Source organism: Saccopteryx bilineata, chromosome 10, assembly GCF_036850765.1.
Source record: "Saccopteryx bilineata isolate mSacBil1 chromosome 10, mSacBil1_pri_phased_curated, whole genome shotgun sequence".
Taxonomy (NCBI): domain Eukaryota; kingdom Metazoa; phylum Chordata; class Mammalia; order Chiroptera; family Emballonuridae; genus Saccopteryx; species Saccopteryx bilineata.
This window is the reverse complement of record NC_089499.1, coordinates 46,638,775-46,666,195: the sequence shown is the minus strand read 5'-3', so window position 1 is coordinate 46,666,195 and position 27,421 is coordinate 46,638,775. Positions and strand designations below refer to the sequence as shown.

The 27,421-nt window shown below is 47.3% G+C and overlaps 1 protein-coding gene across 1 annotated transcript in view; it reads right to left on the bottom strand.

The window, feature by feature from the left end:
* FGD5 (FYVE, RhoGEF and PH domain containing 5) overlaps window positions 1-27,421 on the bottom strand; it is a 137,037-nt gene that overhangs the window by 54,054 nt on the left and 55,562 nt on the right. Inside the window, exons 3-5 of the mRNA XM_066245645.1 lie at window positions 23,063-23,195; window positions 8,383-8,441; window positions 8,241-8,271 (exon numbers count right to left, since the gene is read on the bottom strand). Coding sequence (XP_066101742.1) covers window positions 8,241-8,271; window positions 8,383-8,441; window positions 23,063-23,195 — 223 coding nt within the window. The remainder of the gene's footprint in view (window positions 1-8,240; window positions 8,272-8,382; window positions 8,442-23,062; window positions 23,196-27,421) is intronic.

Here is a 27,421-nt window from a genome sequence, read left to right as displayed (position 1 = left end):
ATCTGAAAGTCTCTCACTGCCTTCCTGCACTGAGACCTCCCCAAACCCCTCCCAAAGTCCCTTTGGCCCCTCCATAAAAACCTGCCAGTCCCTAGGCTCACCCCTTCCAGGGCACCTCATTCCTCTTCAGGGTACCTGACAGCTTTTCCTGACTGTGCATCCTCCCTTGGGGAAATCTGGGCTTCTCCAGGAGCTGCAGTTAACATCTCTATACTTGATCATTTCCAGTGCCCATCTTGTGCCCAGCTGACCACCAGCATGTCCTTCCCTGAGCCCCTTACACTTAAAGACCCACACTAAACTCATCGTCTTCCCTCAAGCCTAGCCTGAACCCCTCCAGCATTTGCCTTCTTAGTGAGTCAGCAAGCCAGAAATCTGGGCTCAGCTTGGAGCCTTCCTTTCCTCTCCTGCACCCCACAGTCCATCAGTTACCAAGCCAAGAGTACTGAAAACTGCTGCAACACTCCAGTCCACTGTCACCTCTTGCTAGAATCACCTAGCAGCCTCCCCAAGGACCTTCAGGGGATCAAACCCAAACCCCAAACATAACTCCTGGGGCCCTCCATGTTCACCCCATACCTTGCTGGCCTCAGCTCTCACTGTTTCCTCCTGTATTCAAAATGCCCCAACCAGGCTGAATTTCTTTCAGTTCCCAATCACACCATTCTCTTAATGGCCTCCAGATCTTTGCACATCCTGATCCCTTTGCCAGATGCAAGCCTTCCTCACTGCTCCATCACCTGGCTAACTCCTCCCCATCCTTCAAGTCTCAGCTTAGTCACATGTCCTCTGGGAATGCTTTTCTGATCCCAGAAGCCCAGGGCAGGTGCCTTCCCTGCACCCCCCAGCTCCTGTGTGCCCCCTGCCCCTGTAGTAATATTGGTTTTTTCCATGCCCATTCTTCTCATAGACTATCAGTTTCTGGGGAAGGACTTCCCCTTGTCTTCCTCCATAAGTCCCCTGTACCCAGCACACAGAAATTGCTCAGGAAATATTTTTGACTGTAGAAATCCTAAGACTGCTGAAAGGACTAACCCTGCCATCATTCACTCATCACATATTTGTCGAGCACCAATGATGTACTGGGCATCACAATCGCTGGGAATGGGACCTGTCAGGCTCTGTCTTCAAGGAGTCCCGAGTCTAGTAAGGAAGCCAGACCATAGACAAGCACCTAAAAATAGCCCTGACATGCACAAAGCAAAGCAGACAAAATTGAAGGGAGCAACAGACAATTCAGAAATCATAACTGAAGACTTCAACATCTACTCTCAGTAACAAATGGACAATGAGACAGAAAATCAGTTAGGGTGCAAAAGACTCAAACAGCACCGTCAGTCAACCTGACCTAAGTGACATCTACAGAACAGCCACCTGACTAGAGCAGAAAACAAATTCTTTTCAAGTACACATGGAACATTCTCCAGGATATACTATATGCCAGTCCATAAACAAGTCTCAATAAATTAAAAAAAATTTTTTTTTTTGTATTTTTCTGAAGCTAGAAATGGGGAGGCAGTCAGACTCCCGCATGCGCCCGACCGGATCCACCCGGCACGCTCACCAGGGGGCGATGCTCTGCCCACCAGGGGGCGATGCTCTGCCCATCCGGGGCATCGCTCTGTCACTACCAGAGCCACTCTAGCGCCTGGGGCATAGGCCATGGAGCCATCCCCAGCGCCTGGGCCATCGTTTGCTCCAATGGAGCCTCGGCTGCGGGAGGGGAAGAGAGAGACAGAGAGGAAGGAGAGGGGGAGGGGTGGAGAAGCAGATGGGCGCTTCTCCTGTGTGCCCTGGCCGGGAATCGAACCCGGGACTCCTGCACGCCAGGCCGACGCTCTACCACTGAGCCAACCGGCCAGGGCCTCAATAAATTTAAAATAGTTGAAATCACACAAAGTATATTCTCCAACCACAATGGAATTAGAAATCAGCAGCAGAAGTAAATTTGAAAAATTCACAGCTATCTGGAAATCAAACAGCATAATTTTAAATAACCCACGGGTCAAAGAAGAAACCACAAGGGAAATGAGAAAGTATTCAGAACTGAATAAAAATAAAAACACAATATAAGTAAACAAATACATAAATTAGATAATTTTAGATAGTGAAAGATGCAATGAAGAAGATAAAACAAAGCATGGATGAACATAGAAGAGGTAGTATAGCTGCAGATCTTCACTCTCCCTGCATCCACACCCTTGGCACAGCCCCATCATTGGGGAGAGCATATCCCTGCCCCTTGCCATCAGCATGAGAAGAGCCTCTCCTAGGTACCTGCTGCCCCTTCAGCCTGGGCCCCAGAATGAACATTCAAGAAGCACAGCCACTGATCATAGACATGACCCCATGGTTGCTGGCTTGAACCCAAAGGTCATTGGCTTGAAGCCCAAGGTTACTGGCTTGAGCCCAAGGTCGCTGGCTTGAGCAAGGGGTCACTGGCTCAACTATAGCCCCTCGGTCAAGGCACATATGAGAAGCAATCAATGAACAACTAAGGTGCAGCAACGAAGAACTGATGCTTCTCATCTCTCTCTCTCTCTCTCTCTCCCTATCTGTCTCTGTCCCTCTCGCGCGCAAAAAAAAAAAAAAAAAAAAAAAAGGCAGCACAGTCACTGAGCTAAACCTAGTTTTGACCAATTGACTTCCAGTTGACCCAGCTTCCCTTGCAACTAGGAGTGCCCAATGAGATGAAAGTAGAAGTCGTTAAGAGGAACTTTTAGGACTTCTTTTTCAAGTGAACTAACTCAGCTGGGAGCACAGTTTTCACTTTTCCCATTCTCCTTCTTCCTGCCTGGGACATTGATGTGATGGCTAGAGCTGCAGCAGCCATCTGTGTTCATGAGGAACCATGGAAAGGATGCAGAAGACAAATGGAAACTTGGTCCCTGAGACTTTGTGGAGTTGCCAAACTTGACCTGGATCTCCTATTCTGAACTTATTTCACATGAGAGAATAACCTCTAAGTTATTTAAGCCATCATATTTGGGTTTTCTTTTGTTTGTTTGTTCAAGTGAGAGGAAGGGAGATAGTGAGACAGACTCCTACATGCACCCCAACCAGGATCCACAGGACAACCCCTGTCTGGGGCTGATGCTCAAATCAACTGAGCTATTTTTAGTGGCTGAGGCAAACACTCGGACTAATCAAGCTAGTGACTACGGGAGGAGAAGAGGGAGAGAAGGGGAGTGAAGAAGATGGTTGCTTCTCCTGTGTGCCCTGACTAGGAATCGAACCCGGGATGTCCATATGCTGGGCCGACACTCTATCTACTGAGCAAACCAGTCAGGACCATAATTGGGTTTTTATTACCAGCAGTCAAGTATGATTTTTAACTGACACAGAATTATTAGGAAAGACTTCTGTAGTACATTTTCCAAAATTAGCCATAACAATATCTCTTATCTCATATGATCTTTCTGCAGCGTGAGCTTGATACTCCTCCCACTTAATGATATTTGTATTCCCTCCTCTTGAACTTAGGTGGACCTTTGCAACTGTCTCGACTAATAAGAGTACGGTGGAAGTGGTGTCACGTAACTTCCAAAGCTAGATCATAAAAATGCCACGCACTTCCTCCTAACTCTCTCTTGGGACACTCACTCTTGGAACCCAGCCACCATACTGTGAGGAAGCCCAAACTTGCCCATGTAGAGAGACCACATGGAGAGGTCACAAGTAAGTGTTCTGGCCAACAGCCTAGCTGAGGTCCAAGACAACAGGCAGCACCAACCAGCAACCATGTGAATAAAGACTCCTCCAGGTGATTCTAGCCCCAGCCATTAAGTCACCCTTAGTCTTTTAAAACATTTTAAAATTTAATTAATTTATTTTAAAATTTATTTTTATTTTCTTTTTTTGTGTGTGACAGAGAGATAGAGACAGAGAGAGGGACAGACAGGGACAGACAGACAGGAAGGGAGAGAGATGAGAAGCATCAATTCTTCATTGCAGCACCTTAGTTGTTCATTGGTTGCTTTCTCATATGTACCCAACTGGGAGGTTCCAGCAGAGTGAATGACCCCTTGCCAGCAACCTTGAGCTTCAAGCCAGTGACTTTTGGGCTCAAGCCAGCAACCATGGGGTCATGTCTATGATCCCACGCTCAAGCCAGTGACCCTGCGCTCAAGCTGGTGAGCCCGTGCTGAAGCCAGATGAGCCCAGGCTCAAGCCAGTGACCTCGGGGTTTTGAACCTGGGTCCTCTGCGTCCCAGTCTAAAATTTATTTTTCATTACAGTTGTCATATAATGTTTCCAGCAAGTCACCCCTAGTCTTTACGTCTTCTTCAAACATCATGAAACAGAGACATGCTCTCCTTACTCTGTACAAAGTCCAGAAAATCTGTGATTAAAATAAAATGGTTGTTGTATGTCATTAAGTTTGGAGGTACCTCCTCTTTTGTGAGGAGGTGACACTTGAACTGAGACCAAAGTAAGAAGGAGAAAGTGGCTATGAAAATACCAGGGGTAGGACATTCCCAGTAGAGGGAAAAGCAAGTGCAAAAGCCAGGTGGCACAACTGCATTTGCAGTATTCGAAGAACAGCAAGCAGGCCAGTGTGTCTGGAGTGAATGAAGAAAGGGGTAAGAGGCAATGTCCAAGAGATAGACAAGGACCACGTCATGTAGGTCCTCCTTGGTAAGGGAACTTCTCTTGGGACATCGAGGGTGAGAACTGCCAGAATCACCTCTCCTAGCTGGCAGAATGGCTTCTAAACAGGACTTCAATGCCTTGGCCCAAATAGGGGACCCAAGATAGAAATTTTTAGCTGCTGTTAGGAGAGGCATTTTTTTTTTAGATAAGGAAACAGAATATTTAAAGTGTCCAGGAACCTTTTCTGTTCAAATCTCCAAAGATGCACTATACACAAGGAAAAGCATAAGCCTTTAAGGCTGGCATTTTAGGTACTTCTCAATCTGGTCCTAACCTTGTTTTGGACTCATCACTTGACCCCTGATTCTACCTCCAACCTGCCTTTCCAAACTTACCCATGTTTTAATCATATGTGATGATGCATTATTCTTTAAATATATCATGTACCATGCTGACCACTGCCTAACGTGCCCTCCTCCATTACCATCCTGGCCTTGTGGGCTGATTCAAAGTCCACCTCAGGTCACCTCTTCTGCCAAACTTCCTGGATATCACAAAGGAGAATAAGTCTCTCTCTCCTTCATGTTCTTGCAGACTTTGCACAAAACTACAATTGCCCATATTACACTTACCACACAGTAGCATAATATTTTATTTGAGAGAGGAGAGAGAGAGAGAGAGAGAAAGGAGACACAAGTGGGGAGGAGCAGGAAGCACCAACTCCCATATGTGTCTTGACCAGGTAAGCCCAGGGTTTTGAACTGGCAATCTCAACTTTCCAGGTCGGCACTTTATCCATTGTGCCACGACAGGTCAGGCCAAGTAGCCACACACAAAAAGAGAGATACATTCAAAGGTAGCTCTGGGTCTTTTTCATCTTCGGGAGTCCAGGCCTATCTCAGTGCCTATGGACCTGTAAACATCTTGTGATGTTCCATCAGAAGGAATGAGTATATTGGATGGATGGATGGATGGATGGATGGGTGGATGGAGAATTGAATGACTAAGTGAATGGATGGGTGAGAGGATGGTTGAATGGATGGGTAGACATATGGGTAGTGGCTGATTTGCGGGTGGTGAATGGCTGTGTGGACATGTCATTAGGTGCATGGACAGATGAAAGAGCAGACGAATGGGTGAAAGTCTGGCTAGCTGAATGGATGAGAGACCAACTATAAGGCAGATGGGCAGGTATATGAATGTGTTTTTGACTGGGTTCTTGGAAGTATGAAGCAAGTCTTTATATCAGAAGTTGGCAAACTTTTTCTGTAAAGGGCCAGATTTTTAGCCTTTGTGGACCACAGATGGTCTCTATTATCCTTCCCTTTTTTTTTTAAGAAACATTTAAAACATGTAAAATCCATTCTTAGTTAATAAAACAGGATCTTGACCATTAGAAATCACTTTTGGATGGTCAGAATTGTTAGTAATCCCTGAGTTAGCTCTATCTACTATATGATAAGCACAGAGTTGAATCCCAAACACAAAAGGCCAGAGGCCATTCTCAACCCCTCTGACCCACAGCAGAATGGCATCAAGAACTTTTTCAGCTGGGGTGGTTTACAATCCAGTCAGCCCCTCCCCATCACTAGACAGTCCTAGGATTTCAACAGCATCAAATCTCTGAGAAACTCTGAAAGAGAACCTGCCAACTTAGCAATCAGCGACAGATCCAGGTTGGGAGCAGTGTATAACGCAGCAAAGTCTGAATCTCCTTTCAACTAGGATCTCTGCCTAAGAGTCGGGAGGCTCACTGTGGCATTTCTGCCACTTCTATCCCCATAAGCACTGACGTCATACATGTAGCTCCAGACTACAATTTCCCGCAACTAGCTTATGAATTGTGATTTTTATAGGCTCTTTCCCTCCCCCCCAGGATATTATTATGAATTACCAGCAGCTTCAGCATCTTTCCAACTGGCAGGAAGCAGTGCAAACACAGATGGAAGATTCCCAGTTAAAACCCTCTTAACAAAGTCATAAAACAAAAAGCCCAAGCCCTCTCTGACATGCTGCCAGCTCAGAAGCAAGTGAGAGAGAGGGAAAAAACATAGGAGTGATTGTTGCTGCCCTGGCTAAATAGATCTTTTAGATGTAAAGGTTGGGGGGGGGTCAGGGAGATTGGTACATTTTACACATGAGGACATTAGGGTTTAATAATTAACATAATGCACACAAAGCTCTCTTCCTGGGGGGGAAAATGAGGGTCTGGGATTGCAGACCAGAGTAGTGTTCTGTCTCCTCCTGGAGACTGAGTGAGGGCCCCTGCTCACATGGCAATGTGATACCAGCGTACTGTCACCGATAGGGACCACAGCTGGATTCAGCAAGAGAACTGGCTTGGTGCTTTGCTGCCTCCAGAAAGGATCCTGCCCCGAGGAACTCCAAAGGCAGCTGGGAATGCAGGACTAACATAAGACACTAGTGCACTGGGAGGCGGGAGAATGGGTGTTTGTCTTGGTTCAGTTACTGAGTGACACTGGCAAGTCACTCCCTCTGAACCTCCATATCACCACTGACAAAATGTTCAGGGTAGACATCCCCAGATCTGACATTCGTTTTTAGATTTTTATTTATTCATTTTAGAGAGGAGAGAGAGACACAGAGAGAGAGAGACAGACAGAGAGAGAGAAGGGGGGAGGAGCAGGAAGCATCAACTCCCATATGTGCCTTGACCAGGCAAGCCCAGGGTGACGAACTGGAGACCTCAGCATTTCAGGTCGATGTTTTATCCACTGTACCACTGCAGGTCAGGCCAGCCATTCTTAGAAAGGTATGGCGAACAATAAAAAGCAGTGCAGAATCAGATGCTAAACTACAAAGAGACTGCAAATGGCTTCAAAGCCCAGAGGGGTAGGGAACTGTCCCAAGTGCCTGTACCCTATTCCCTCACCTTAACATCACCTCCTCAGGGAAGCCCACCAAGATTTCCCCAGGTTGTCAGTCAATTACCTGGTGTCCCGAATAATTATTGATTCATTAATTTGTCTCCTTCACTGGCCAGATTGCTCCTGGGTAAGGACCCTGTCTGATCTGTCTTTACATTCTCCAGCCTTTGTCATATAGCAAGTATTCAAAAATGTCTATTGAATTGAATCAAACTGCAAAGGGAGACTTTCCCGGCAGTTTAGTGGGTTATGAAGGGTGGCAGTGCCTGTTATCTGGGCCTGCATGCTTTTCCTCTGAAAGTCCAGAGGATTCCCTACCCACCAGCTCAGGCATTATTGCCCTAATGCTGAGATGACTGAGAAAGCCTCACGATGCCCCAATTGCTCTGTCACTGTGCAAACACATCACCTTCTTCATATGGACCAAAACATGTAACATACACACACACGTATACATGTACACACACACACACAGCAATGATCCAGAACTACATCTGTCTTTCTCCTGCCTTCCTCAACAAGAGTGCTGAGGAAACCACAGACGTCCTTCCAGAAATCTTAGCACATCCCCCAAACAGCTCCCACCAGCGCAGAGAATTAGAGACAGACTTCCCTGAAAAGCCTCTGAGAAAGAACACTTGCCTGCTGCCAAGCCTCTGTTCATGGAATCACCTCTGACTCCTCATTGCTTTTCTGCCTCTTATATCACCGCCTTGTAAAAGGACAATTAGTTTTGGGCAATTAGAATGATTAACTCACCAGATGTAAGTGCTGGAGCATCTCCACGTATCTGTAGAGGCAAAGGGGGTTGAATGTGCATTAATTCCTATCCTGTTTAAGCCGGGAGGGGCGATGCTCTGTTAACAAGCTCAAGGCCATAGGCAGGTGCTTGGGGACTCACGCTTTTTCTGAAGATAGCAGTTCCTGTGCGATGACATGGGCTCTGGACTGGCCTTCCACCTGTGAGAGGAACAGAGCCATCAGGAAAGGCAACACCAATGGGGAGGGCAGCAGAGGAAGACCCCAGCTCCACAAACATCAGGTTCAGAGAAGGACCTCCATGCTGCTGAAGGCAAATTCCACAAACTTCTCAGGTCATTCCTTGGTGCTCATTCCCTACGTGATCTTCAACCTCACTGCGCCTTGGCTTCTTTACCTGTAGAGGCGGACCTTTTTTTTTTTTTTTTTTTTTTTTTTTGGTCCCCAAACTTTTATTTGTATACAGAACAATGATGTCTCACCATTTCCTTTCCTATAAGTCCATAATTCTCAAAATTATCACTATACATAGCAAAAAAATTCACAAAACTTTCAGCACCGTTCACATAGCTAGTTGATTTTCTTCTGACTTCTTCCACTTTTGGAGTCCCACATGACTATAATGTTAAAGTATACCAAGAAGAACAGGAACTTCAGGCAGGAAACAAAACACACCAATACAGAAAACAAGTCTGGGAATTTCTGAGGAGGATCCTGTGTTACTGTCACCAGTGTCAGAAGGACGATAGTGATTATGGACATACGAAACAAATTTTGTATAACTCTGGGAAGAAATGTAAAACATGGAAGATATTTCCTAACGGAAATGGAAAAAGATTTCAACTGTAACTCCTCTTCTGAAGTCTTTTCAAATATTGAAAAGGAAGTTGCACAAGCTATAAAAAATGCCATCGTTGTCACAATTGTGGGCATTAGGAGGTCATCCTTCAACAGAAGAGGTAGCATGCTAAATGTTGACACAAGTAAAAACCAAGTTGACATAAAAGGAATTTCGCTTAAAACTAAGCAGACAGGTAATGATACCAAGAGAATGGACTTTTCATGTACTTGGAAAGAAAATAAAAAGAATGATAGTGCACAGATAACCTCCTAATCGGTAACACGTTTCCAATCCATTCTCCACTCAGCCACGATGTCAGGCCATGTAAATTTCCTTGTTTAAAATCCTTCAATTGCTTCACTAGGAATAAAATCCACACTCCTACTTTATCTGGGTCCTGCCTTCCTCTTGCAGTCTCGCTCCCTCACTGCGCACTAGCATTTCATTCCTGTGCCTTTCTGCCTCAAACACGCCAGTGTGTCCTAGAGGCGGATCTTAACAGCATCTAACTCAGAAGGTTGTTGAGCTAGTGCTCAGCACAACATAGTAAGTGCTCCATAAGTGGCCACTATCATGACTATGATCTTGAACAACCTGTAATTCACTGTGCATAGTGAGCTCTCTCCCACCTCTTGCTTTTGCAGATGCTGTCCCTGCTGTGTCCCTCTCCCCTTCTCTGCCTGGCTAACTTCCAGTTATCCTTTAAGCCATGGCATCTATCACCTTCTTCAGGAGCCTTTCCTGATCCCTGCCTGACCTGGCTGGATTGGCTACCCTTCTCAGCATCCCCTTCTCAGGACCGATTTTGTCTCCCCTGGAGGGCAGGGACCAACAATTTCAGCTCTGCATGAGCAGTGCCTGGCATACTGTAGATTCCCTTTTTTGACTGAAAGAATGAATGAATGAATGAATGAATGAGAGAATCATCTACTTTGAGAGCATTAATGCTCTTGGCTAACCTCAGAAGGTGAGCCATGTAATCTATCTGTACCCCAACTTATGCCCCTGTAAGGAAGGATGGGCAGAAGCTGAGGTAGATGCCTGGGCCTTCAGCCACAAGCAGAAGGTATCCAAATCTGCCAGATATCAGGCATAGCTGGGACCCAGAAGAACAGAGACACTGGTGGAGTTACTGGTCAAGTGAATAATCTACTCTAGAAACTCACTACCTGCTGAGAGAGCAACTGCACAGTGTGGCTGGGGCTGTCCTATGTTTGTAGGACTGTTGACATCACCCATGGCTTCTGATCCCTGGATGACAGCAGCAGCCCCCCACCCTCAGTTTTGATAATCAGAATGTCTTTAGATATTGCCAAATGTCATATGGCAGCAAAAATCTCACTCCGTTAGTACTATTCTAACCCTTTAGCTGGCTGTACTTTTCTTTATAGCAGTCACACTGCCTAATATACAAGAGATAATCAATAAATATTTGAACAAACTGATAAAATATGATATAGTGCGTGGCATATAATAGATGCTCAATAAATAAGCTCCCTCCTGAGCTAGTCCATCTCTAACTGCTTCTTAGTGTTTTTTTGAGATTCAGTCTTTCTGAAGCCATCCTAACAGTGCAGACCCTGTGCCCATGGTTAGCTAGTCTCCCTCCTGCATCTCACTGCAGCGGTTACAGCATCCATGGAGCAGGAGGGATAACTGTGAGGCCTGCAGAGGCCTCTAGCCTCACCTGGCCTCCCGCCCTCCCACTGGCGCCAAATTGTGACTCACTGTCTGCCTTTTACATCTGCAGGGCTAGCATGAGGCTCTGTGGACAAGAGCAGCTCACTCTTCCCAATGCAGGGGCTCCTTCAGAGTCCCACATGTGAAAAGGCTTTCTAAACAAAACCCTCTCAGTGGAAAATGTATTCTGCCAGGACAGGCTCTGACAGCTAAGAAAACCCTGTGGTCAAGCCTCCATAAAGAGAATAAATACTCTGTAGAGAAAGGACAGGAGTTAGGAAATCTGAAGCTCAGGTTCTTCTCCTATAAAATGAGGACAAGAGTCAGGACAACTTCCAACCTTCTAGAGGCCTATGATTCAATTCTCATTTGTCATCCAGCAGAACGCTGAGAAGGCCTGATTCAAATCCTGGGTTTCAACCCTTCCTATACCTATGCCCTTAGACAAGTTATTTCTCATCTCTGAGCCCCATTTGTAAAACATGAGTGATGATGATGATGATGATGATGATACTTATTTAATAATGCAACAGCTACCATTTATTAAACTTAGTATTGGGCTAGTATGACTAAGCTTTTTTTTTTTTTTTTTTTGCATTTTTCTGAAGCAGGAAACAGGGAGAGACAGACAGACTCCCGCATGCGCCCGACCGGGATCCACCCGGCACGCCCACCAGGGGGCGATGCTCTGCCCATCCTGGGTGTCGCCATGTTGCGACCAGAGCCACTCTAGCGCCTGGGGCAGAGGCCACAGAGCCATCCCCAGCGCCCGGGCCATCTTTGCTCCAATGAAGCCTTGGCTGCGGGAGGGGAAGAGAGAGACAGAGAGGAAGGCGCGGCGGAGGGGTGGAGAAGCAAATGGGCGCTTCTCCTATGTGCCCTGGCCGGGAATCGAACCCGGGTCCTCCACACGCTAGGCCGACGCTCTACCACTGAGCCAACCGGCCAGGGCCATGACTAAGCTTTTTACACATATTATCTCACTGAGTCTTTTCCAAAATCTATGAGGTAGATATTCATTATCTCCATTTTACAGATGAGGAAACTAAGGCACAAATAAGTCTTACCCTTTGCTCAAAGTCACTGCTAATAAGTATCAGAGCCAAGATTCAAACCCAGACAGTCTGGCTCCAACATCGAAGCACTTAGCAGTGTGCCTAGCTCATAGTAGGTACTCAGTAAATGGCATCTCTGCTCATTATAGATGAGGGTGGGTTTTTCAAATCAGGAAGCACCTATCCTTTACCTACACTGTAGAGCCGGCAGCAGGAGTCTTGCACTCCAGGAGCCTAAGCTAGTCCTCAGCTCTTCTGATTCTTACCCTCAGAGTAGTGCCTACCGTAGTATGCAGGAAAGAACTATGCTGAAAGTCAGGACAGCCAGGCCATGAGCAGCTATGTGACCAGTGGCAAACCCCTCTCAGATGGCTCAGTTTCCTCATCTGGAAGATGGGGTCAATATTCACACCCTCCATGAGATGATGGATGAACGTGGTCAATCCCCACCCAAACTTTTGGAGTTGTCGTCATTACCATTGTTATAATCTCAAAGCTGTGGGCTAGACTTCTAGTAGGGTCGGGGTAGGGGCCACACTCTGCACATCCCTTCCAGCCCCTCCTGCCAGACAGGCAGACTCTGGGTGGGACGTACAGGCTGTCTCGTTTTAGTGATTCTGCCAATGATGGATGTGTCCTCACCAACCAGACAAGAGGGAGGCTTGGCAAGCCATGTGGCTCAAGGCTCTCCTCGGAAGCTGCTTATGGGTGTTGCCCAACCATGCCATTTAATGTAGATGTTTATTTAACCAGGAAATGAACTCCGAGGTTGACGGCAGTGTCCAGGGACAGACTTCTGGGAACAGGGTTCCTCCCAGGAGCATGGGGCCTGGGGTGCCAGGGCTATCGCCTTTGCTTATCACCTCTGTTTCCCAGGGCTGCCCCGTCCTGCACTTTCTCTGCAGACCCTGAGCAAATCAGCCAGGTCACTGCTGGCTATTCTGGGACCCGGTCAGGTTGGGAGGGACAGTCTTCCGTTAGGGATCTTTGAGGTTAAACAGTGGGTCACAGAAAGCATTGGGAGTCCTGGTCTGTCTCTGTGCCTCAGTTTGTCCAGCTATAAAATGGGGGTACTTAGCCTCCTTCTAGAACAGCAATTCACCAAGTGCGACCCCAGAACCTCTGGGGTTCCACCTCCCTTTTCCAACTATATATCTCCGTGAGCCTGGATTTTCATGGAGGTTGACCAAAACAAGTGGTAACAGTCTGAATGAAGAAGTAGCTAGGAGAATCCAGCTGTCTTCTATTAAACTGAACATTAAGAATATTTGCAAAAAGTGCAAAACTAATGTCATTTCTTCTCGCTAATTTTTCGAAGTTATTTTTCATTAATAAAGCTACTTGCGTTAACATGTAATGTGTTTATTATTGTTATTTCAAAATGAATTAAAAGATAGCAAGACTTTCTCCTGTGGTAAACACTGATAGATACAACCACAGAAACAAAAACTTTTTGAGTTTCTTAACCGTTTTTAAGAGGTCTGAGACTAAAAGGTTTTGAAAGCTGCTGGTGCAGAGGTTGTCACAAAGATCATTCAGGATGATGGATGCAAAAGCTGTTCATTCTCAGTGAAGAGCAATGAGGAGCGAGACATCACTGTCACTCTACTACAATAACAACACTATTTTTGTAAGAAGTAGGTCAAGGAACCCTAGGCTTTATGGCTTGGCCCTCAGGATGACCCCATGCACGCCCAGGGGCCACACGACCTTTCTCCACAATGTTCTATCTTGCAGAAGAGGAAGAAACCACCTTCAAAGCTCCTACTCTGTCACCTCTCTAGCTACTGGCAGGCTCCTAGGAAACACCTGCTGTACATTTAAATGGCCATCTCTCTTTTCACCCTCATCTCTGCTGGGTCCTTGCCAGGCCCCATGTCCTGACATCCTGGTGCGTGGCTCAGTTCCCTCACCCCAGTTCACAGCTGTCCACTCCACCTCTAGTCACCTGGGAACTGCAATCTCTATGCTATAACCCTTAGCCTCTTGCCTCCTTGAGACGTTCTCTCAGATGACTTTTGCCTACATCTGCATCTGCTCAGTCCACCCTTTGTCCACCCTGCACTTGTCCCCATTCAGAACTGCCCTGCCTCTAGAGTAATGGACTTCACAGTCCCCATCCTGGACCTAAGCTCCCTAGCGTCCTGACACCCTCTCCTGAACTTGTTGCTTAGTTCATCGAGAGCTCCAGTCTTTTACCCGCTCTAATCCTTCCTCTGCCATGGTGGTCACCTTCTGCTCTCACTTGCAGCCCCAAATGTCTCCTATGGCTCCTAGCCTTAGATGACAGGAAGACCTTATTATCTAGCATTATGCTAACAGCCCATGCTCTGGGGTCAGAAGGCCTAGTTTCAAATGCTAGGCTCTACCCCTTTTTCTACCTAAGCCTTTGGACAAGTTCTCTTTTCTGAGCCCTACCTATCAAACAGGGATAATAATAACAATACCTACTTAATAATGTAACAGCTGGCATTTATTGAACATTCATTATGTGCTAAGCATGGCTCTAAACTTTTTACATGTATTATCTCACTGAATCCTTCCAACACCGTATAGGCAGGTACTATTAATAATAATATCTCCATTTTACAGTTGAGGCACAAACAAGCCCTGCCCTTTGCCTCTCACTTAGCCTGAAGACCCTTCCTAGCACTCTCCTTGCACTCCTCCCTGCCCCAGGGAGCCCAACTGTATTCCTAAAATCAGCCTATTTTCCCCAACCCCTGGGTCTTTTTGGCTTAGGCACGTTCCTGCGCCCAGAATCCTCTCCAGACTCAGTAACTGTCTCTAGGTCACACACTAAATGAGGTGGGGCCGAGTGCCACGTCAGGCACCCCATGTTCCCCGTCAGTCTCCTGAGCCACGAAGCCCATTGGAAGAAAGAATCACATCTAGAAAGAGGGAAGGGGCTGTTTTAAGCCCTGGGAAACTATTCCTAATGAATCTTCACTGTTTTGAGGGTCCCAGTGAAGGGCAAGCTAGTGGGTTCTAAGGTCACATCTTGGACAGGGAGAGTGCCAGGAAACCCAGTGAGGCAGCACCAGACTCCAGGAGAATGCTGTCTCCAACGCTTCTCTAGGCACCAATGTCAGACACATGGCCCTTCCCTCTTGGAATTCAGGTTGTGATTTCCATCTAACACAGCCTTCAAGGGCTAGAAAACTGAAGAGACAGGAGCTCAGGGAGAGATGGCTCACTTTGTAGCCTAGCTGTCACCTGTGCTCCAATAGAGGCAGAGAAGGGATTAAGGAAGGAGAAAAGGAGGCAACACCTTCTAGGACAAGCTTGGGGGGAAGTGGGACCAAACAGAGCCCCACCCTACACACAGCAGCCCCATCCAGGACCAAGTGGTCGGCTTCCAGTTCACCCTGACACCTGCCGTATTCTACTAGTTATAGGCTGGTGTTAGTCTGGGTTTGGTCCGGATACTTAATAAAACTTTTAATTTTGGAAAGAATCTTTGATTATGGCTACAGTGTATAATACTTTTGTAGAAGCACCATGTTATCTTGGAACACCCTGAATGAGGCAACAGGAAACCTGATTTCTATTCCTGACTTTGCCTCTGACCTGCCAAATAACCCTGAGCAAGTGATGGCCTCCCTATGAGCTTTAGTTTTCCTTCCTGTAAGTTATAGCAATCTCCGGCATAACAAGACTTTATATCCACCGAATAGTAACCAACAATTTCCCTCTCCCTCTAGACCCTGGCAAACATAATTCTACTCTCTGTTTCTATGAATATGACTGCTTTAGATTCTTCATATAGGTGACATAATGCTGTATTTGTCCTTCTGTAGCTGGTTTATTTTACTTAGCACAATGTCCTCCAGGTTCATCCATATGACAGGATTCTCTTCCTTTTTAAGGCTAAATAATATTCCACTGAATGTATACACCACATTTTATTTATCCATTTACCCATCAATGAACATCAACAAGGTAGATCTCATGTTAAGTGTTCATACTACAATAAAAAACAAAACAAAATAAAATGATCTGTAAATGCCCCAGTGAGCTCTCTCACCTTCTAGAATCCTAGAGTGACTGTGACTGTGACTGGCAAGCTTACCGGTGACTGCAGGAAAAGGTCAGTTTGTGGCTCACACGGTGAACATTCAGCTGCAGGGTTATACTAGCTATACACAATGACTACCCCGAGGTCAGGAAGGAGAAAGCGGGGGTGAGTATGACCTTCAAACAACTGAGGGAAGAGGCATGGTGGCAGAGAGGAAAATCAGCCACAAAACAAGTTCTCACGGCCAGGACATTCTCACTGTGCCCACAGCCAGTCCTTTGGCTCCTGACAGCTCCCAAACCCTCCAGGACCCTGAACAAGGCATGTGAGATAGGTGAGCACCCGGGACACCTCCCAGATGTTTGAGTCCCCATTCTTTCCCATCGCTTGTGTTCTGAGGGTCTGCATCCCTCATCCTCCTCCAATCATGGTGCCTTGAAGGCCTCTCTGTGTTATTGTATTGAACACTGCACCCTCGTATGGTTACTGGGCAGCCTGTAAGAAGCAGGGCTGGCGCCCAGCCTAGCTCCTCACTGTGCCAAGTAAACCACAAAGAGCCAAATAAGTGTTTTCATTTTATTAAGCTGTCATGCATCTAAGTTTATTTTCCTTAGTTAAATGCAGAAGCTGAGCTGAATGTATTCATTTCTTGATTAGTTCATTCAAAGATATTCACTGAATACTGTTTTATGTGCCAGGCAGTAAGGACACAACTGTGACTAGGACAAGTATGGTCCCTGCCCTTCTGGCAACTATTCCAACAGGGAAAGGCAAGTAATATGCAGAAAAATAAAGAACATAGTCACAGCTTGAGATAAGTGTAGAGAAGGAAGTAAACAGAAGTGCCATCGCCAAACACAGCAGGTGAGAAGGCTAGGCCCCTTGAGGAGGTGGCATTAATTTGAGACCTGAAGCCAGCTGTGCAAAAAGCAGCAATAGTGTTTCAAGTGGAGGAAACTGCAAGTGCAAAGGCCCTGGGGTGGGTTTATGAACAGACAGAACTCAATTTTATATCCTTCATAATGTCTGGCCAAAGGCCTATGCATTCATTGTATTTCATTTGATCCATGATTAACACATGGCAACAGAAGATGAAATGGTTGGTGCCAAGAATCAGAAGAACAAACCCCGGGGCTGGGGTGAGAAGATAAGTTCAGTCTGGGATGTGTAGAGTTTGAGGTGTCTACAGGGCTTCCAAGAATGGCCCTAAAGGACAGCTGGAAGCTAGAGTGTGGGCCTGCACAGAAGGGTCAGGCCTGAGCATCTGGGAATTCTGTCTAAGGAGAGGTGGCAGTTGGCTTGGAATGGGCTGACTGAGCAGTGGACACAAAATGAGAGGCAGAGCTAGAGCCCAGGCCTTGGGAAATAAATGCCTCAAGTGGAGGCATAGGCAGGATAGGATGTCGAAGAAGGAGGGAGAGAACCAGTAGAGGATGGAGTCTGAGGCTCAAGATCTGAGTAGACAGATCTGAGGTAGACAGTGTGGAGAGGGTCTGACATGTAGAGGCCAGGGAAGGTTGTGCAGAGCAAATTACAACAGGGAGGTAGGTAGGGGTGTGTGTGTGTGTGTGTGTGTGTGTGTGTGTGTGTGTGTCCTGAATATGCTTGTGGGCTGAGGTAAGTCCTACAGAATTTCTTCTGCCCACTGCCTTCTCTCTTGCTCCAGCCACACTGACCAGCTCGAGAAGGTCATTCCCACCAATCCACCTTTGCACTGCTGCTCTCTGAAACACTCTGTCCCCCGATCTTCCCATGGTTTCTCCCTTACGCTATTTAGCTCCCTGCTCAAAGGTGTTCTCTTCATCAAGAAGATATTCCCTTAGAAATAAGAGCCCTCATGCATTGCTGATGGGAATGTAAAATGGTGTAGCTGCTGTGAAAATTGGTAATTAAATATAGAATTACCATATGATCTAGTAATTCCACTTCTGGGTATATAGCCAAAAGAATTGAAAGCAGACTCTCAAAGAGGTATCTATACACACATGTTCATAGCAGCATTATTCACAATAGCCAAGTAGGGAAGCAACTCAAGTGTCCATCAACTGCTGAATGGATAAGCCCAATGTGGTCTCTATATACAATAGAATATTATTCAGCCTTAAAAAGGAAAAAAATTCTTCCATATGCTATACTATGGACAAACCTTGAAGACATTATGGTAAGCGAAGTAAGGATAAATATGATTCCACTTGTATGAGGTCCGTAGAGTCGTCAGACAGAAAGTAGAATGGTGGTTGCCAGGGGCTGGGGGAGGGGGAATGGGGAGTTAGTGTTTACTGGGCAGAGAGTTTCAGTTTGGGAAGATGAAAAAGTTCTGGAGGTGGATGGTGGTCATAGTTGTACAATAGTGTGAATATACTTAGTGCTACTGAACTGTACACTTAAAAATGGTTAAGATGGTGGAGTTTACATTACATGTTTTAAACATAATTTTTTAAAACGGAAAAAAGGCTTCCTCTAGCTTCTCTAAATTTCCCCTTGTCCTCAGCCCTGGAGCTCTGTCCTCCACCATCACCATGTGTCTTCCATTCCGGTCACAGCACTCTCACCTCCTACGCCATCTCGGTTTCCTGGCTATTCCCTTTCTTCTCTAGGATGTAAAGCCTGGTCTGACTTGTGGCTGCTGTATGTTAAGCCACTAGAAGGATGCCTGGCACATAGTAGGTGCTCAGTGAGTACTCAGTAAAAAATGATCTACTACAATTTGTTGAAGAAAAGGAGAAACAGGAAGAAACTGAGTGAGGATACAGACAGAAGAGATGCTGCTGGGAGGGCATTCATGTTTGACAGGGGACCAGGCTGTTTTCTGGGAAGGAGAACGAGCTGCAGCCTGAGGACGCTGACATGAGTCTAGAGAGGCTCTCTGGGGACAGGGGAAGTGGCACTTGCAGCGGAGCCATTGCACACCTGCACTGGTGGTCCCGAGGTCTATGGCATGGAGAAAATACATGGTGACACTTAATCCAGGCTGGAGACTGGCCCAATAAAAACCACCAGGGTTCACGTGGACTCTTTAATCTAGGCAGATGATCAGGGCGAGGCCAATGGTACAGGGCCTAGGGGCATGAGGTCAGCAAGGAGACCTGGGTTAGGCCCAGTGACCTTGGGTGCAGCCTGGGAGGGGACAACTTGCATAAATGGTGAGCCAGGGAGGGTGCGATGGCAGGAGGGTCTTTTCCAGAAGGCAGAGCACTAAATTCTGCTTGGGGTCAGGGGTGGACTTGTCAGAGAAACTTGGGGATGATGGGTCTCAGGCGAGGGAGAGGTGGCCAAGCCCTAGGCTGATCTCAGGGGAGCTGGTATTTAGCTTGAAAAGTGCCTGTTAGTCTGAGAACTGGGCTCATTGTCAGGGAGGAGCGACAGGCCAGCCAGCCTTTGAATGTCTCCTTTCACAGCTAGATCTATTTTTAAGTCTGTCTCAATTTTCCTTTTTTGCCCCCTCCTTCCTTCAACCCACACCCTTTGTATGTCTATGAGTGGGAGAGAGGGAGAGGTCACATGTGGGGTGGACCAGCTGGGTTCAGCTTCCTATCCTGCTCCAAAAGTCTCTCCCCTTCTGACTTAGTCACTCCCAAACATCTAGAAGAGAGGGTCTTACCACCGTTTATTTCCCCATAAATCATACCAAATTATAAGAAGAGTAGGGATCCCCCTTTTGTCCCCAACCTGACTCCTGGGGTGTGGCAGAGGCAATTCTATTGATCATTCACACCTTCTCAAGGCCTGTTCCTGTGAGGCGGCAGGAGGTGGAAATCTGGCTACCATTTCCCCCACGATATGCTGGAGGCAGGGTGGAAAGGTCTTTGCCTTTTGGAGAAATAGAATTTTCAGATACCATGGAAGACAAAGCATTTCCTTCTCCCCTCCTCCCACCCACCAAACCTCTAGAGCAAAAAGGAGCCGGGAAAGATTACTCACTATGGAAATCTCCTTCACACCTGTCCTGAGGCCTCTTTCCCACTAGGGCAGCCGGGGACTGCTCTAGAACAGCCTCTCGGGGGTCAGTTCAGCAGTGGGAACAAAGACTGCTCTCGGACCCACTGCTCCCCTTCTGGGGTTGACCCTAGAAAAGTCTTGCCTGTGTTCACTGCAGTGCTCTTGTGTTCACTGCAAACACATCACCAAGAAATACTGTAAAGGTTCCTCAACAGGGAGGTGGTGAAATAAACCACAGCATATCCACAAGTTGGAAACTATGCAGCACTGAAAAATAATTTAGAGCTCTGTACACCAACACGGGAAAATCTCTAAGAGTTTTGTGGACAAACCCAACCACATTACTCCAACTTTCTTACAGTTTGATATAATTTATGGACAAATAACTCTACAAACAATACTGCCCATTTTTACTCATAATAAAATATGTAGGTGAATACAGAGGGAATGTTATAGAAGAATTCATACCAAACTGTGTCCCAATTGCCTGTGAGGGCATAGGGATTGGGAAGAAGTGTTCCAAAGAATTGTAACCTTTATCTGTAATGATTTCATATGTTACAGGCGGTAGAGCATATATCATGTGCTGAAAATGTAATCTTTGATACATGGTAAAAGCCTCACAAAGAAGGATGGGGGTGGAGGCTGGGGGCTGGGGTAGAGATGCCCAGCCCCATTTGGTAGATAAGAAGGCTGGGCCCCTGAGAGTGATCTGACTTGCTGTGGGGAGCCTAGACCCAGACTTCTCCCTCTGTGCTCAGAATGACAGGATGCTCCCGTCCCTGACCCTGGTTCCCTCCATAGGCCTCACACCTGGCTGGCCACACTGGCTCTGTCCCTAGCAGTTCATGTAAGAGGCCCCTGTCTGAGGGGGGAGCTGCCTTAGTTCCATGACCTTGGCATGGATCCTACTGGATTGCTGAATCCTACTGGACCTGAGGCAGGCTGTTTCTCTGTCCTGGTCCATGGTCCCACCCGAAAGCTCTGACCTTAGTGTGTTCTTTTCCTGTGTGTCAGGCATTGTTCTAAGTCTCTATAGACTTATTGACTCTCATAACTATTCTGAAGCAGGTACTATGATTGTTTTCCTGATTTGGGGAAATTTGTTTTCCTGAGATGGGGAATCTGAAGAATAGAGTGGTTAAGAAGGTGCTCAAATCAATCATCTATCAGGTGGCAAAGCTGCATGTGGACCGCTCATTTGCTATCTTCCTGCCTCTTACAAGCTCCTTATTGCAGCAGGTGTCCAAGGAGCCACATGGAGACCAGAAGGCTGGGAAGCTGATCACTAATGTCCATGGCCCTAGGACCTCATGTCTTCAAAGTGGTCCTGAGTGGGTCAGACTCCTCTCCTCTCCCACTCCCCCTTTGCCTCCCAGACTTAGAAATAACAGAGTTATTATATGGCCAGCAGTTTCTCATCTATGTTCTTATTCAACCTTCCCACAGCCCAGCAGTTACTGGTAATGCTCCCATTTTAGAGATAGGGAGGCTGAGTCCCTGTGATGGAAAGAGACTGGCCAGTGGTAACACAGCTGGAGGAGGAGGATCATATGGTTCCAGAAGAAGTTTTAACAGAGAACTCTGTGCCTGTGCTGGGAAGCCAATATGAGGTGGGGACCTTGAGGCCCAGAAAGTTGAGCATCAGAGGCCCCACTGCTCCATCCACCCTTCAACTTTTCCAGGCCTGGTAACCAGATCTGATTCAGATTCCAGATTCAGACCGCGGTCCTGATGACAACTATCTTTTTCTGTTCCCAGGTTCCATGACCCCAGGGATGCCCAGAAAAGGCAAATTCATCTCTAAATGAGCCCAGTCCTGCAAACTGAAGGCTTCCCTCCCATCTCCCCCAAAAGTCAGCAGTCCTTTCCTGGGAACCAGGGAGGAATGACGAGGTAAGAAGAGGCCCCCAGGACTGTAGCAAAAAACAAACGCTGGCCTGGATGGAGCCAGCTGGCCCTGGGTCTGAGCCCTGATCCTTTCAGTCACTAGCAGTGTGGTCCTGGGAAAACAGCCTTTCCGCACCTCTGTGTCCTCAACTGTACAACAGGGACGGTGGCCCTGACTTTGAAACCGCTGTAGGGAGTGAAGGAGAAGCAGAGTGCCAGCAGAGCACTCACTGCCTGCAGAGGGAGGAGCAGTGACAAGAGCGGGAGGGGAGGGGATGAGAAGCCAGGCAGGAAAGCCTCCTTCAGGGCTCCCTGTAGCAGGGGCGTCCCTTGCGGCCTCAACTCCTGGCCCTTATCACCCTGTGATGTTTCCTGGGTAACTAAATAGCAGCTGTTTGGCCCTGGGCAAGTTCTTCACCTCTTTGTTCTTGCCAATGTAAAATATGGGAAGCAATTCTTGGCTCCCAGAAGTGGAATGTGGAAGGGATGAGATCACATCAGTGAATGGAAGTGAAACAGGGCTCAGGTTGAGCACCAAAAAGTGAGCACATATACTGTGAATTCAAACAACTGTGGATCAAAAACATTCAAAAAAATAAAAAATCAAAGAAAGTTCCAAAAAGCAAAACTTGAATCTGTCACACTATCAGCACTGTGCTGAATTCACATGAAGGAAGTGATGTGCAGGCACACCCTGTATGTAGCCTCTACACACAGAGACAGGTTATATAAAGGACTTGAGCATCTGTCCCTTTTGGTATCAGTGGGGGTTCTGGAACCAGTCCCCTGTGGATACCACAGGACAACTCAATTACCTATGCCCCATAAGAAGGTCTGGGTCTCTCTCCACAGTGACCCAGGTCCAAGTCACTGTCTTCCTCCAGACTAAGGAAGCCTTTCTTTCAGGCCCGTCCCCTCCTGCATCACCTCAGGGGATGGAGAAACCAGCTTGCATTCCAGAACCCTGTGTTCAGTTAAGGAAACTCATTCAGATTCTTTAACTCATCTCACTCTCATGTTTCCCACTTCGCAGATGAGGAAAGTGAGTCCTCGGAGCCCAGGTCATTAGACTCCAGGTCTGTCTTGATTCAAATCAGGAAGTTCCTTTCTACACTTCATCCACAAAGGCTCTGAGGAGCCCGGCCTTCCTCAGACTCAAGAGGATATCAGCAGTTGCCCTTGCACCACCAACACAGGATTCTGTGTCTGTCAAGTGTCATGATGCCGCAGCCCCAGCTGCCCTAGCTCAGTGTCTGTACCCAGCGTGGGTCGGCTGTTTGTCAACAGCACCCTCCATATTGAGAGGAGATGGAGGAGGTCCTTTGCCATTTCCTCTTCACCTTTGCATTTCTGACCCCCCATATCCCAGAGGCCCCTTACCCTGGGTGGGACACCCTACCTTGTGGGTGAGGGTGGGGTCTCTTGGAGCACTGTCTTCCTCCTCTGAGCTCCCCTGCTCTTCATCCGATATGAGGTCCTCCTTGGGGGCCACTGCCGAGATGGGACAGATCTTGTAGGGTTCTGTGTAGGCACTGGGGTCAGAGCAGAGGAGAAAAGAGGGTTAAACGCTGTGTCCAGCAAAGGCAAAGTTATTAGGCCAGGGGCCCTCTTAACAAGCGCTCTGTGTGCAGAGCCTTGTGCCCTCCATGGGGACCCAAAAGTGTAAGTAAGACCCAGATACAAACCTCCTTACCTGCCCCCGCTCCAGCCACGCTGGTGTTCCAGGCAGGGAAAGCAGTATACTGAAAGGCACTGAGGCAGCAAAGATCTTGGCATGTGGCACAGACTAACCTGAAGCAGAAGAATTCTCTTTTCTCTGACTTCCAAACCATCCCCACAGAGGAGCCTCTGGCCCCACAATAGCCTCCTTGCCTTGATCCCTGTTCCTGGCATCCCTCTCCACACAGCAGAGTGATTGTTCTACAGTAGAGATCGAGCCATGCCTCTCTCCTGCTCAAAAACCTTCAATGGCTCCTTCCTGCCTTTAGCAATGTGGTCCAAGACTTCTCACAAAACTTCTCTTCATACTCAAAATCCAGGCACTTGGTCATATTAAAATTTTATCACATACTTATTCCTGCCCTCTAGGAATGCAAGCATGAGATAGATGCTGGAATGATGGAGGGAAGGATGGATGGATGAGGAATAGAAGAAGGGAGCATCCACTTGCTGGATTGGCCGGGACGACTCTAGTCCTAGCCTTATGCAGTCAGGAACACTGCCTTTTCTGGTCCCTGTTCAGGAGGGGGAAACTGAGTCTCAGGCTACGTTTGAACTAAGGGCCTGTCCTGGAGTTCCTTGTCAACTAGCACAGGAGACAGGATCATGAATAACCATCTCCACAACAACCTGCAGCCCAAGACACAAGAGCAGGATGAGCATCCATCCCCTAGTTCACACAGGGGCCATGAGGCCAGAGAGCTCAAGGACAAGGTAGCCTGTGATGGTGCAGCCTGTTCCTGTCTGGGCATCTCCTGACTTAATATATGTGTGGGGGGTACTGTAGCTGTGCACTTGTGTGCAGAGGCCAAAAATGCGTTCTGGTCCAGGCTGAGCCTTGACCTTGAACCTTAGTCTAAGGCAAGATCCACTTTACTATCCCACTGGCTACTCTACTGGTCAGACCTTTTTTCTCCCTTTTCAAAAATTACTTTGTTGGCTTTTTCTTTCAAACTATGAGAATAAACAATATATTTTGCAACAAGTTATATATCACCAAGGTGTACAAAGGCCAGAGAGCCCTCCTAGGACCACTCTATGCCTCCTTCACTGTCGGGGCCACCAGTTCTCTCCACTAAGGAACTGTCCCCAGCCTGAAGGCCAGGCACATTGCATTGTTCAGCAAGCTCAGAACCATGTTCAGGAAAGCGACTGCATTAACTGACCTCACTGAGCCCTGGCTCCTGTCCCTCAAGAGCTGCCCGCATCAATTTGCAAACCACGTGTCCAGCAGACAGGGAGTGGACCCTGCTTTCCCCCTACGAGGAGTGCCTACATTAGGCCCCATCAGGAGCCCGTGATATCCAATGGAGGAGAACCAGTAATGGTGAGGTATGGAGCAGTTAACTCTGCCCCTGGACCATTCCTCCTCTTCCTCCTCAAGAAAAAGAAGGCATATGCCAGGCCTTCCTTAGAATGTACTGTAAAGGAGGAAAGGATTCCCAGCCAAGCTTCCCACAGGGTAATGGTGTCACTATCCTCCCAAGCAGCAAGCCAGAAATCTGAGCATCTCTTTGCATACCCAGCCACTACTTAAGCATTAAACCCTTCCCAGATTTACTTTTAAATACCTCGCACCTCTGTTTGCATTTCTGTTACAGCCTCTGTCCGACCCATCTGCTGCCTGGACATCTGTAACAGCTGCTTTCCTGTTCTTTCCTGTCCTACCCTGGCTGCCCTCCAATCTGTTCTCCACCCAGTGGCCAGAGGGAACTTGTCAAACCCCAATCTGATTGTGTCACCCTTTCGTTTAAATTGCTCAGGGATATTCCAGTGCTGTTGGAATTCAACTTCAGTAAGTCAGCCTGTTAGGCAAGAGTCTGCTCAACTTGGGACACGGGAAGGTGGGTTTCCTTGGGCCCTGATGCTTGCTGTAAAGTTTGCCCAACATCAGATACTACCAGGCATCATGGAACTTGGGGGCTCTGCCTCAAACCAAGCAGAGGATTGGATTCCATGGAGCTGAGCCAAGCTGTAGGTGATACTGAGGAGAGAGCTCATGGAAGCCAAAACCCCAGGAGGGGAGGAGCTGGGTCAAGGTCAAATGGCAAATCCAGGCCAACACATGTTGTCTATGAAGAGGCCTCTCTCTCTGCTCTATCCCATTTTATAGACATGGAAACAGAGGCTCACTCTGGTTCCCTCAATATGCTGCAGTATGGAGGTGGGTTTCGGGTTGTAAGGGCAAAGGGGGTTTTGTCTCTGTTATTTGTGCTATTATTTTATTTTTAAGAGGCAGTGGAGCCCTGGCTGGTTGGCTCAGTGGCAGAGTGTTGGCCCGGCATGTGGATATCCCAGGTTTGATTCCTGATCAGGACACACAGAAGAAGCGCCCATCTGCTTCTCCACCCTTCCCCTTCTCCTTTTTCTCTATCTCTTTCTTCCTCTCCCGCAGCCAAGGCTCCATTAGAGCAAAGTTGGCCCAGGCACTGAGGATGGCTCCATGGCCTCCGCCTCAGGCACTAGAATGGCTTCAGCTGCAATGGGGCAATGGCCCCAGATGGGCAGAGCATCACCCCCTAGTGGGCTTGCTGGGTGGATCCTGGTTGGCTACTTTGTGGGAGTCTGTCTCTTTGCCTCCCCACTTCTCACTTCAGAAAAAAAACAAAGGAGGTAATGGAGTGCATAGATGAGAGCTCACACTCCCATGTGAGACTGGGTTCAAATTCTGGCCTGGCCATTTTTTGGCCATGTGCCTCAGCAGTGCCTAATTCATTGAGCTGCTGGGGGGATTCAATGGATTAAAAATGTTAACCAGCTCTCTTCATTAACCAACCAGTCCTAGCTGTGACAGCTATTCTATTATTTATCTACTATTGTCTTACAGTCAACTCCTTTTTAACATGTGTTATTACTCTGGTCTCACCCTAAGTGATAATACCCATAAAGTCACCCTGTGTGTTATTCTAACTCTAAAATAAACCATATAATTATTAATCTATAACATTTGACTCAAATGATCTTGCTCACCACTGGAGATGCCCTGGCCTCACAGGGATAAACCCAGTGGCCTCTGACCCACCAACCATCTGTCTCCAATCCAACCACAGCTTTAGCTAGAGATGTGGCCCATGTTCTTTTATTTTTTTCTTTAAAAAAAAATTTTTTTTTTTTTTACAGGGACAGAGAGAGTCAGAGAGAGGGATAGATAGGGACAGACAGACAGGAACAGAGAGAGATGAGAAGCATCAATCATTCGTTTTTCGTTCCAACACCTTAGTTGTTCATTGATTGCTTTCTCATATGTGCCTTGACCGTGGGCCTTCAGCAGACCGAGTGACCCCTTGTTCGAGCCAGTGACCTTGGGTTCAAGCTGGTGAGCTTTGCTCAAACCTGGCGACCTTGGGGTTTTGAATCTGGGTTCTCCGCATCCCAGTCCAACGTTCTATCCACTGTGCCACCGCCTGGTCAGGCAAATTTATTTTAAGATTTTTAAAAAATTTATTCATTTTAGAGAGTAGAGGGAGAGAAGAGAGAGAGTGAAGGGAGGGAGGAGCAGGAAGCATCAACTCCCATATGTGCCTTGACCAGGCAAGGCCAGGGTTTCAAACTGGTGACCTCAGTGTTCCAGGTTGACATTTATCCACTGCGCCACCACAGGGCAGGCAAGGGCCCATGTTCTTTTCATGCTACTTCTTCCTGTGACTTCTGTTTTCTCAAAAGATCACTAGAACAGAAGTCAAGAGACAATGGTTTGGATGCTCTGATGATATTTCTGGCTTTTTTATTTCACTGTGGGCACAACAAATGAGGATAAATTGCCATTAAAAATATGCTTTCACAGCCTGACCAGACAGTGGCGCAGTGGATAGAGCATCAGCCTGGGGTGGTGAGGACTCAGGTTTGAAACCCCCAAGGTTGCTGGCTTGAGCATGGGCTCGCCAGCTTGAGCATGGGGATGTTGTTTTGAGCATGGGATCATAGACATGACCCCATGGTTGCTGGCTTGAACCCAAAGTCACTGGCTTGAGTCCAAGGTCACTGGCTTGGGCAAGGGGTTACTCGCTCTGCTGGAGGCACATATGAGAAAGTACTCAAT